Source organism: Neovison vison, chromosome 6, assembly GCF_020171115.1.
Source record: "Neovison vison isolate M4711 chromosome 6, ASM_NN_V1, whole genome shotgun sequence".
Taxonomy (NCBI): domain Eukaryota; kingdom Metazoa; phylum Chordata; class Mammalia; order Carnivora; family Mustelidae; genus Neogale; species Neogale vison.
The window spans coordinates 217,715,156-217,727,987 of record NC_058096.1 but is presented as its reverse complement, the minus strand read 5'-3'; the positions used below and the strand labels follow the sequence as shown (position 1 = coordinate 217,727,987).

Here is a 12,832-nt window from a genome sequence, read left to right as displayed (position 1 = left end):
ATAGTAAATGGAATCGATTCTCTAATTTCCCTTTCTGTATTTTCATTGTTAGTGTATAAGAAAGCCACTGATTTCTGCACCTTGACTTTGTATCCTGCCACGTTGCTGAATTGCTGTATGAGTTCTAGTAGTTGGGGGGTGGAGTCTTTTGGGTTTTCCATATAAAGAATCATGTCATCTGCGAAGAGAGAGAGTTTGACTTCTTCATTACCAATTTGGATACCTTTTATTTCTCTCTGTTGTCTGATTGCTGTTGCTAGGACTTCTAATACTATGTTGAACAAGAGTGGTGAAAGTGGGCATCCTTGTCTTGTTCCTGATCTCAACGGGAGGCTGTAAGCTTTTTCCCATTGAGGATGATATTTGCTGTGGGTCTTTCATAGATAGATTTGATGAGGTTCAGCAATATTCCCTCTATCCCTATACTTTGAAGCATTTTAATCAGGAACGGATGCTGGATTTTGTCAAATGCTTTTTCTGCATCAATTGAGAGGACCATGTGGTTCTTCTCTCTTCTCATATTAATTTGTTGTATCACATTAATTGATTTGCGAATGTTGAACCATCCTTGTAGCCCAGGGATGAATCCCACCTGATCATGGTGGATAATCTTTTTAATGTGCTGCTGGATCCTGTTGGCTAGGATCTTGTTGAGAATCTTAGCATCCATATTCATCAGTGATATTGGTCTGAAATTCTCCTTTTTGGTAGGGTCCTTGCCTGGTTTGGGGATCAGGGTAATCCTGGCTTCATAGAAAGAGTATGGAAGTTTTCCTTCTGCTTCAATTTTTTGAAACAGCTTCAGGAGAATAGGTGTTATTTCTTCTTGGAAGGTTTGGTAGAATTCCCCAGGGAATCCGTCAGGTCCTGGGCTCTTGTTTTTTGGGAGGTTTTTGATCACTGATTCAATCTCGTTACTAGATATCGGTCTATTCAGGTTGTCGATTTCGTCCTGGCTCAATGTTGGTAGTTTATATTTTTCCAGGAATGCATCCATTTCATCTAGGTTGCTAAGCTTATTGGCATATAACTGTTCATAATAACTTCTGATGATTGTTTCTACTTCCTTGGTGTTAGTTGTGATCTCTCCCTTTTCATTCATAATTTTATGAATTTGGGATTTCTCTCTTTTCTTTTGGATTAGTGTAGCCAGTGGCTTATCGATCTTATTGATTCTTTCAAAAAACCAGCTTCTAGTTTCATTGATACGTTCTACTGTATCTCTGGTATCTCCCTCATTGATCTCAGCTCTAATCTTGATGATTTCCCTTCTTATGTGTGGAGTTGGTTTGATTTGTTGTTGATCCTCCAGTTCTTTAAGGTGTAGAGACAGCTGGTGTGTTCTGGATTTTTCAATTTTTTTGAGCAAGGCTTGGATGGCTATATATTTTCCCCTTAGGACCGCCTTTGCTGTATCCCATAGGTTTTGGACCGAAGTGTCTTCATTCTCATTGGTTTCCATGAATTGTTTCAGTTCTTCTTTGATCTCCTGGTTGATCCAAGCATATTTAAGCAAGGTGGTCTTTAGCTTCCAGGTGGTTGAGTTCCTTCGGAACTTTTCCTTGTGATTGAGCTCCAGTTTCAAAGCATTGTGATCTGAGAATATGCAGGGAATCATCTCAGTCTTTTGGTATCGGTTGAGTCCTGATTTGTGACCCAGTATGTGGTCTATTCTGGAGAAGGTTCCGTGTGCACTTGAGAAGAATGAGTATTCTATTGTTTTAGGGTGGAATGTTCTGTATATATCTATGAGGTCCATCTGGTCCAGTGTGTCATTCAATGCTCTTGTTTCTTTATTGATTTTCTGCTTCGATGATCTGTCTAATTCTGAAAGAGGCGTGTTAAGATCTCCTACGTTTAGTGTATTCATATCAATATGACTCTTTATCTTGATTAACAGTTTTCTTAAGTAATTGGCTGCTCCCATATTGGGAGCATAGATATTTACAATTGTTAGATCATCTTGGTGGATAGTCCCTTTAAGGATTATGTAGTGTCCTTCTGGATCTCTGACTACAGTCTTTAGTTTGAAGTCTAATTTATCTGATATGAGAATCGCTACCCCAGCCTTCTTTTGAGTCCCATTGGCATGAAAGATGCTTCTCCACCCCTTCACTTTCAGTCTGCGTGTATCTTTAGGTTCAAAATGGGTCTCTTGTAGACAGCATATGGATGGGTCCTGTCGTTTTATCCAATCTGCAACCCTGTGCCGTTTTATGGGTGCATTGAGGCCATTCACATTGAGAGTGATTATTGATAGACACGTTTTTATTGACATCGAGTTACCTTTGAAGTCTTTCTTTCTGTAGACTGTCTCTATATATCTGTTCAATGCTATTCTTGGGATTTTTCCTCTTTTATAGAACCCCCCCTTAATATTTCCTGCAGTGTCGGCTTGGTGGTTGCATAGTCTTTTAAGCCTTGCCGGTCTTGGAAACTCTTTATCTCTCCATCCATTTTGAATGTCAGTCTTGCTGGATAAAGTATTCTTGGCTGCATGTTCTTCTCATTTAGTGCCCTGAATATATCTTGCCAGCCTCTTCTGGCTTGCCAGGTCTCTGTGGACAGGTCTGACTTTATTCTGATGGGCTTCCCTCTATAAGTAAGGTGCCTCTTTGCCCTGGCGGCTTTCAAGAGATTATACCTACAATTATAGTTCCTCAATTTGACTATCAGGTGTCGTGATGTTTTTTTGGAGTGTATAATCTTGGGTGGAGACCGTTCAGCCTCTAGTACATGAACGCTGGTTTCATTCGTGAGATTCGGAAAATTTTCATGAAGGACTTGTTCCACGATATCTTCTAGACTTCTTTCTTTCTCCTCCCCTTCAGGAATTCCAATAATTCTGACGTTGGAACACTTCATGGCATCATTTATTTCCCTGATTCTGCTTTCGTGGGATCTAAGCTGTTTGTTCCAGGCTTCCTCCTGATCCTTTCTCTCTATCTGTTTGTCTTCCAGATCACTAATTCTATCTTCTGTCTCAGTTACCCTAGCTTTGAGAGAGTTTAGATTAGATTGGAACTCATTGAGAGCATTGTGGACCTCCTCCCTGGTAGCTTTAAGCTCCGCCCTAACATTGTGAACATCCTGTCTGGTCGCTTTCAGTTCGGCCCTAATCAATTCTGTTTGGTCATCCATGGCTTTCTCCAACCTAGCTATTGCCTGGATAATTGTTAGCCTGAATTCTCTTTCCGACATATTGTCTATGTTGATAGCTGTTAGCTCTGTTGCAGAAGGTCCATCCTCTGTATTTTTCTTCTGTTGGGCATTCCTCCTCCTAGTCATTTTGGTGGGAGAAGACTGAACAGATGTAGCTGGATGTATCAACTCTGGTGCAGTCAAGGTGCACCCTGGAACACTTCTGAGCAATCAGGATTCCCCACCCAAATGAGAGACAAAAGAAAAGAAAAAGGAAAAGAAGAAAAAGAAAAAGAAAAAAAAGAGAGAGAGAGAGAGACAGGAAATAAAGGCAAGATGAAAGAGAAGGTTCAGCCCAGATGGGCCCCAGGTAAGATTTATGAAGTGGACAAACAAAAAGAGATAAAAAGACCGATACAATTATATGGCAAGAGAAAGAAAAAAAAAATATATATATATGCAAATAAAGAAAGAACCTCGTCAAAAAGAACCACAAGTGTAAAATTTATATGCTATCAGGACAAACTCAAAAAACACAGAAACACTGGTGGAAGAAGATGGGAGAGTTCTTATAAATTCTCAGTGTGTGCGAGGAAGGTTGTTTTGATTCTTCCTGGATGTATCTTGATATCTTTGTTAAAGGACTCAACTTTCCTAAGATAAAGGGGATTAAAAATTGGTTTACCTATAGGGGTAGTATTGATTGGGGAAAGGGGATTACTTTGAAGTTAACTCTATATGAATATTAGAGGATAAAAATAAAAAGGAATATACTAGACTAAACTAAACTAATATTTTTAAAAAAAGGAATTCAAAAAATAAAAATGCAAAAGAAAAACACAGGTGTATATATCAAAAAAGTTCCGGTTAGAAAGGTATTATGGAATTTGATGTACTGTACAGCTCGCTGTGATGGTAAATAGGTTAAAAAAATTACCTATGTGTAAAAAAAAAATATATATATATATATATGAACCGGAATAGTGGAAACGAGTGAATAATACAAGTTTTCCTATGAAGTAGTGGTGGTTCTCTTGTAGTCCTTTTTTTTTTTTTCTTTCTTGGTTGGTTTTCTGGGGGAGGGGCCTGCCAGGTGGGTTGTCAGTCAATGATGTTTCCTGAGTTGAGTCCCCCCGCCTCCCTCAAGGGGGTGGGCTCTGGGGAAACTGTTTTTTTTTTCAGGCTTTTGTTCTCTGGCGGTTTTTTTGCTTGTTCGCTTTTTTTCCCTCTCACCTTGACCGCCTTTGATGGTTTTTGTAGTATTAGAAGAAATCAAACCGCACCCTGATCTCCGTCTCAGAGAGAAGCCTCAGTCTGGGTGCAGAAGCTGAATAAATTCACCCTTGGACGCTGGCAGCGCAGGTTCCAAGTTGCAGACCCTGGGGGCGCAGGATCTTTTGCTCGTCCCCAAAGCCAAGGCAGTGGCGGCTGTCTGGGAGCTCCCGACCGCCAGAGAGGTTCCAAGCAGCGATCGCACACTGAGATTTTGCCGCTGGCCCGGGCTGGGAGTGCCCGGCTTGCGCGCACCTCTTTTCAGAGGCGGCTGTGGGTTGGGCGCGCGTCTGGGGCACTGAGAACGGGGCGCTGGTCCGTAAGCCGCAGGCTGGGCTTTTGCGCGCCTCTGTCCGGGGAAGAGTTTCGTGCGCGCGGCTTAGGCTTTGAAACAATGGCGCGGGTCAAGGACCGTCCGCCGGGCCTCAGTAACCCAGGGGAGCTCGAGCGATGTGAGCGTGTATCTCAAGCTTTGTGGTAGGGCTAGCACGCGTTCTGCAGACCGGCGCAGCTCCCATCCCCTCGCAGGAGCCGGAAACCCCGCGCTTGGGGCGCGCTGGAGGCTTAGGGACCAGGAGCTGGTTTCTCCGCCGCACTCTCTCTGCCTCCGCGCCGGGGAGGCCGTCTGGGACCGGGGCTTAAGTCACAATTTCCCCCCACGATCCTTTGCTCTTTTGGAGTGCTTTCAACCAGTCTCCAAATTAATGCTGGTCCCCAGACGCAGGGCACTCTCGCTCGTATTGGGGTATTACTCTCCCACCGGTCGCCTCTGGTGGCTCCCTCCCCCTTTTGTTTATCTTCCGATATCAGTCCACAGTTCCCATTCCGCTTTACCTGCTCACTGGCATCTTCTGCCCCTGTAGAGATCCAGACGTGTATAATTCTGATCTCAGGCTGATTTCATGGGTGATCGGAGTTCTTTGGTAGGTAATCAGCTCACTTTGGGGTACCAGCTGAAGAGACGCCTCTTCCTACTACCCCGCCATCTTGTCCCCTCTCAGTATTCATTATTTTTGAACCACACCCAGTGCTCCATGCAATCCGTGCCCTCTATAATACCCACCACCTGGTTTCCCCAACCTCCCACACTCTGTCCTTTCAAAACCCAAAATAATGAATGCTGTTATGCTGAAAATAAAAAATAAATTTAAAAAAAAACCCTAGGGTTGTTTTTCAGAGTCCATAGTGTCTCATGGTTCACCTTCCCTCCCAGTTTCCCTAACTCCCTTCTCCTCTCTATCTCCCCATGTCCTCCATGCTATTTGTTATGCTCCACAGATAAGTGAAACCATATGATACTTGACTCTCTCTGCTTGACTTATTTCACTCAGCAAAATCTCTTCCAGTCCCATCCATGTTGCTACAAAAGTTTGATATTCTTCCTTTCTGATGGAGGCATAATACTCCATAGTGTATATGGACCACATCTTCCTTATCCATTCTTCCGTTGAAGGGTATCTTGGTTCTTTCCACAGTTTGGCGATTGTGGCCATTGCTTCTATTAACATTGGGGTACAGATGGCCCTTCTTTTCACGACATCTGTATTTTTGGGTAAATACCAAGGAGTGCAAATGCAGGGCCATAGGGAAGCTCTATTTTTAATTTCTTGAGGAATCTCCACACTGTTCTCCAAAGAGGCTGCACCAATTTGCATTCCCACCAACAGTGTAAGAAGTGTAAGAGGGTTCCCCTTTCTCCACATCCCCAGGGGTAACTTTTAAACACTTGAAATTTCCCAGTGATCTGGAGTGACTGACTACTCATGGAGGGCCTCATAGACCACAACTCATAGTTTATGCTAATGAAATGGCTCAGGATAAGGGTTGAGCATGCCGAAGAGACCAGCCATGTGATAAAAACGCTGGAGATTTGGGGAAAGATATATCAGCTCAGCCTTAGGAGGGAGGCTGGAAATTGAGTTCAACCATATAGCCCATGATTCAACTAATCATATCTATATAGCAAAGCCTCAATAACAATTTTGGACCCTGGAACTCAGATGAACTACCTGGTTGGTAACAGTCTTTGAGTATTGTCACAGATATTGTCCCAGGAAAAGGTAATGAGTCTGAACTCCAAGGAAAGAAGACAACAAAATGCTTCACATATGGGATGTTCAAGACCTTGTATTATGTGTATCTTCCCTTGGCTGAACCTAATTTGTATCTTTTTGCTGTATTAAAACTGCAATCATAGTATACTGCTTCTTGAGTTCTATGAGTTATTCTAGTTCATCATCAAATCTGGGGCAGTCCTCTCAGTTTGAAACATTCTAACAAATTATCAAATGTGAAAAAGTTCCCAAATTTGTATTCAACTGGTCTGATGTGAAAGTGGACCTAGTGAGCCCTGAACTGGTGGCTGATGTGAGAGGGGAGGGCAATCTTATGGTTTGGCAAATTCTTTGCAACAAGAAAGAACGTTGGAAAAAGTCAAGCCAAAGTGAAGTCCATTGAAGAATTTGAAAAACCATGAGGGATCTCTGGAGTTAAGATGATGTCTTAGAGTTGCCTGGAATTAGGGCAAGATTTATAAATATTTACACACCCACATCAAACAGTTATGAGATGTGGGTTGCCCCAGGAAGGAGGCATGCCCTTGCTGACACAGATCCCTATAGGGGTTGATTGCCAAGGGTTGAGAAACACCCAACATTTGAAGCAACATGTCCCTTATTTCTGACAAGAGATCTTGGTTGGTTGGTTGTTGTTGTTGTTGTTGTTAAGACCTTATTTATTTGATAGACAGAGATTACAAGTAGACAGAGAGACAGGCAGAGAGAGGAAGGGAAGCAAGCTCCCATCTGAGCAGAGAGCCCAAGTGGGATCGTGACCCAAACTGAAGGCAGATGCTTTAACCCACTGAGCCACACAGGCGCCCCTCTTGTTGCTTTTAACTGTGGAAAAATTACATAAAATTACCACCTTAACCATTTTAAGTGTATAGATAAGTAGTAGTAAGGACATTCACAACCATCACTACCATCCATCTCTAGAACTTTCTGAATTTCCCAAACCGAAACTGTCCCATTAAACACTAATGCCCCTTTTCCCTCCCGCAGCTGCTGGCTCCCACCATTCTACTCTCTGTCTCTGTGTATTTGACTACTACAGATCTCTTATATAAGTGGAAGCATACAGTATTTGTCCCTTTGTGTCTAGTTATATAATGGTGAGAAATTAGATGGAATAGAAAGGACAATCATCAGGAAAATTAGGATCACCTCTGTTCTGGTAGTTTCTCTTCCATCGATTCCTTGGAAATTGTACACCCATTTTCCTAGTGAAGTTCCAGGAAACTTGATAACTGTTTATTCAAACTCAATATTAGTAGTGTCTCATTTCAGCTTCAGAAAAAAATCCAATAGTTATCCTATTCACTCAGAAATCTGATCAAGATGGGGCTCTGGGAGGCCTAGTCCATTGAGCATCTGATTCTTTATCTCAGCTTCGGTCTTGATCTCAGGGTCATGGGTTCAAGCCCGATGCTGGACTCCAAGGTGGGTGTGAAGCCTACTTTAAACAATATCTGATAAAGATCATTAAGGCACAAAAATGTATTAGATGTTTTGGACCTTAAGGTACGATTTAGATCCTCCTAACAAATGGCAGTGGGGGGGCAGAATCATAGGGAAATAACAAGATGGAGCACCTGGGTGTCTCAGATATTTACTCTGCTTTTGGCTCAGGTCACGATCAAGCCCTATGATGGGCTCCCAACTCAACAGCGAGCTTGCATCTCCCTCTGCCTCTCCCCCTGCTTGGGATGTTTCTCTCAAATGAATAGGTAAAATATCTTTTTAAAAAGGAAAAAAACAAGAGAGTGAGAGTTATGATTATTTTCCTATAATAGAAACAAGACTGCTCATGACCAAGGGTCCTGGACAATGTATAAAGAAAGTGAGAGGAGTACATATATACACATAATCCTGCAGCAACTATGATTTAAGTGGATAGTCCAAAATAATCCCACATTTCCATCAGAGCTATGCTAACAGAAATAGTTGTATAAGCAAAAAGCAGAGATCCATATGGGTATATATGCCATGTGGCTGCAGATTCAGAATTTCTTGATATTGTTGATTCCCTGCATGTTCCAGTTCTCTGAACCCAGAAAGATTAAGACAAATGCTGATATTAGACTCTTCTGCAGATGGTCCCCTGCAGTGCCCTCTTGATGTCCTTGTTCCTCAGAGTGTAGATGAAGGGGTTCAGCATAGGAGTGACCACAGTATACGCCACCGAGACCACTGCACCCTTCCTGAGGGAGGAGGAGATGGATGAACTGAAGTACACTCCAATGGCTGTTCCATAAAACAAGCAAACAACCAACAGGTGGGAGCTACAGGTAGAAAAGGCTTTGTACTTCCCATCTGTGGATGGGATTCTCAGAATGGAAGAAACAATTCGTGTATAAGAACAAAGGATCCCTGAGAGGGGAACACCACCAAAGAGGGCACCAATAAAATACATTAGTATGGTGTGGATGGAGGTATCAGAGCAGGCAAGGTGGAAGAGTTGAGGTGCATCACAAAAGAAATGATGAATTTCCACATTTGTGCAGAAGGTGAGTTGGGACACCATCAAACAATGAATCTGAGAGTCTAAAAGGCTGCCAAAAAATGATATCAGGACCAACAAGCAACAGAAGCATGGGTTCATGATGACTGAATAGTTCAGGGGGTGACAAATGGCCACAAATCGGTCATAGTCCATCACAGCCAGGAGCAGACTGTCCAAACAGGCAAACAGGAAAAAAAAGGACACCTGAGTTGGGCAGCCTGCATAGGTGATAAATTTGCTGTGTGTTTGAATGTTCACCAGCATCTTGGGGATTGTCGTGGTGCTGAAACCAATATCAGCCAAGGACAGGTTGGAGAGGAAGAAGTACATGGGTGTGTGGAGGTGGGAGTCAGAGGTGACAACCAGGATGATGAGCAGATTCCCAAGCATGGTGACCAGATACAAGGACAGGAAGAGCCCAAAGAGAATGGGCTCCAGTTCTGGATCATCTGAGAGGCCCCGGAGAAGGAACTCTGAGAAAGCTGTTAGATTCCGTGGTTCCATGCAAGTGGGACACCTCTCGAAAGAGAAGAGAGTATTGAATAAGCAAAACAACTGTAGAGACACCCAGCTAAATGCACCTATTTTGATTCAAGCAATTCGTACTTCCCATTGTACATCACAGTACCTTCAGCAACGTTTCTCAAATGTAAACTCTTCTTAGAACTCTTCCTTACTGGTGACTGAGCTATTTACCTGTTTCTATATATACCCACTATGAAGACATTGAGCAAAATAATGTTAGAGAAACATACAAATGTACAAACATAGAAATACCTAGTTATACTTGGCTTCAGAACTCATTTTTGTTGCCAGTAAAAACTGAGTTTTCTTGCTTTCCCTGCTTGATCCCATTGCCCTGCATTTCAGTTGCCCAAAGACAAACACTGCCATGAATGTGGTAGATACATTTTCCTTTCAACATTTCCATAATATTAGTATTGATTTCTGCACCCATAAACAGTTTTCTTAAAAACTTATATAATACTATAATAATACACATATTGTTTCTGAGTTCTCACTTACCACAAAATGTGTATTAAGTGTCATTGAAGTATATCCATTTCAAGCACTTCAAAAGTGGCATAGTACCTGAAAATGAACTTTATTATCTTTAAATTTCTTATTGCAATATTACCCTTTTTTGAAATTGGTAAGATTTATTATTAACTTACTAGTAAAATAGAAATCAAAGAAAATTATGTAAAGTAGTTAGGGAGGAGAAGGGAGTTGAGGGAAATTGGAAGGGGAGGTGAATCATGAGAGACTATGGACTCTGAAAAACAATCTGAGGGGTTTGAAATGGCAGGGGAGTAGGAGGTTGGGGTACCAGGTGGTGGGTATTATAGAGGGCACGGATTGCATGGAGCACTGGGTGTGGTGAAAAAAAATGAATACAGTTATGCTGAAAATAAATTTTTAAATAAATAAATAAAGTAGTGTTTTAAAAAATTATTTCAAGATGGAAGACCATTCCATGCTCTTGGATCAGAAGAATAAACATTGTTAAAATGTCTATACTGCCTATAGCAATCTATACTTTTAATGCTATTCCGATCAAAATTCCACCGGTATTCTCCAAAGAGCTGGAGCAAATAATCCAAAAATTTGTATGGAATCAGAAGAGACCCCGAATCGCTAAGGAAAAGTTGAAAAACAAAAATAAAACTGGGGGTATCACGTTACCTGATTTCAAGCTTTACTACAAAGCTGTGATCACCAAGACAGCATGGTACTGACATAAAAACAGACACATAGACCAGTGGAACAGAGTAGAGAACCCAGATATAGACCCTCAACTCTATAGTCAATTAATCTTTGACAAAACAGGAAAAAATATACAGTGGAGAAAAGACAGTCTCTTCAATAAATAGTGCTGGGAAAACTGGACAGCTATATGTAGAAGAATGAAACTCGACCCTTCTCTTACACCGTACACAAAGATAAACTCAAAATGGATAGAAGACCTCAACGTGAGACAGGAATCCATCAGATTCCTAGAGGAGAACATAGGCAGTAATCTCTTCAATATCAGCCACAGCAACTTCTTTCAAGATACGTCTCCAAAGGCAAAGGAAACAAAAGCGAAGATGAACTTTTGGGACTTATCAAAATCAAAAGCTTCTGCACTGCAAAGGAAATAGTCAACAAAACAAAGAGGCAACCCACGGAATGGGAGAAGATATTTGCAAATGACAGTACAGACAAAAGGTTGATATACAGGATCTATAATGAACTCCTCAAACTCAACACACACAAAACAGAAAATCATATGCAATAAATGGGCAGAAGATATGAACAGACATTCTCCAATCAAGACATACAAATGGCTATCAGACACATGAAAAGATGTTCATCATCACTAGCCCTCAGGGAGATTCAAATTAAAACCACACTGAGATATCACCTTACACCAGTTAGAATGGCCAAAATTAGCAAGACAGGAAACAACATGTGTTGGAGAGGATGTGGAGAAAGGGGAACCCTCTTCCACTGTTGGTGGGAATGCAAGTTGGTGCAGCCTCTTTGGACAACAGTGTGGAGATTCCTCAAGAAATTAAAAATAGAACTTCCCTATGACCCTGCAATTACACTCCTGGGTATTTACCCCAAAGATACAGATGTCATGAAAAAAAGGGCCATCTGTACCCAAATGTTTATAGCAGCAATGGGCACAGTCGCCAAACTGTGGAAAGAACCAAGATGCCCTTCAACGGATGAATAGATAAGGAAGATGTGGTCCATATACACTATGGAGTATTATGCCTCCATCAGAAAGGACGAATACCCAACTTTTGTAGCAACATGGACGGGACTGGAAAGATTATGCTGAGTGAAATAAGTCAAGCAGAGAGAGTCAATTATCATATGGTTTCACTTATTTGTGGAGCATAACAAATAGCATGGAGGACATGGGGAGTTAGAGAGGAGAAGGGAGTTGGGGGAAATTGGAAGGGGAGGTGAACCATGAGAGACTATGGACTCTGAAAAACAATCTGAGGGTTTTGAAGGGGGAGGGGGTGGAGGTCTGGGTACCAGGTGGTGGGTATTATAGAGGGCATGGATTGCATGGAGCACTGGGTGTGGTGCAAAAATAATGAATACTGTTATGCTGAAAATAAATAAAAAATAAATTAAAAAATAATAAAACAGAGGAGGTTCCAGCTGGCAAAAAAAAAAAAATTATTTCACGCCAACATCCAATAACATTTTTAAACATGTAAAGCACTAGTTACATGAGTGTAGTTATTATTTTTTTGTTTTTTAAATTTTTTATTTCTTTTCAGCATAACAGTATTCATTGTTTTTGCACCACACCCTGTGCTCCATGCAATCCATGCCCTCTCTAATACCCATGACTTGGTTACCCAAACCACCCACCCCCACCCCTTCAAAACAAATATTCCCTTTTTAAAAAAATGTATTTATTCTGGGAGACACACAGAGAAAGAGAGTACAAGCAGGAGAAGGTAGAGGGAGAGAGAGAACCTTAAGCTGCCTTCACACTGAGCACAGAGCCCAATGTGGGGCTCCATCTCAGGACTCTGAGATCATGACCTGAGCCAAAATCAAGAGTTGGACACTTAACTGACTGAGCCACCTAGGTGTCCCTTTTTAGAATATTCCTAATAAAATTCTTGTGCCCACCTCCGTATTACACAAATGAGAATTTCTATAATATATAGGCATAAAAGTCAATAACATTGTAAAACATTAATATATGTACAATTTTACTATTAATTATCTACATTTGTTTTCCTAATAGAAAGTACAGACAAATTCAACTTCATGCTTTTATTATCAAAGTATAGAATCAGAAAGATCCCCAAAGTCTGTGTTCCAATGATCTTTCCAT

The 12,832-nt window shown here is 41.5% G+C and overlaps 1 protein-coding gene across 1 annotated transcript; it reads right to left on the bottom strand.

Annotated features, from left to right (window-relative positions):
* Positions 1-8,550: 8,550 nt before the first annotated feature.
* LOC122909772 (olfactory receptor 7E24-like) lies at positions 8,551-9,504 on the bottom strand. The gene has a single exon (XM_044254298.1). The coding sequence runs from the start codon at positions 9,478-9,480 to the stop codon at positions 8,551-8,553; it is 930 nt and encodes a 309-aa protein (XP_044110233.1). The 5' UTR covers positions 9,481-9,504.
* Between the last annotated feature and the right edge of the window lie 3,328 nt (positions 9,505-12,832).

What these genes read in the sequence shown, in the direction of transcription:
- LOC122909772 (XM_044254298.1), bottom strand. Translation starts at nt 9,480, where the DNA reads ATGGAACCACGGAATCTAACAGCTTTCTCAGAGTTCCTTCTCCGGGGC.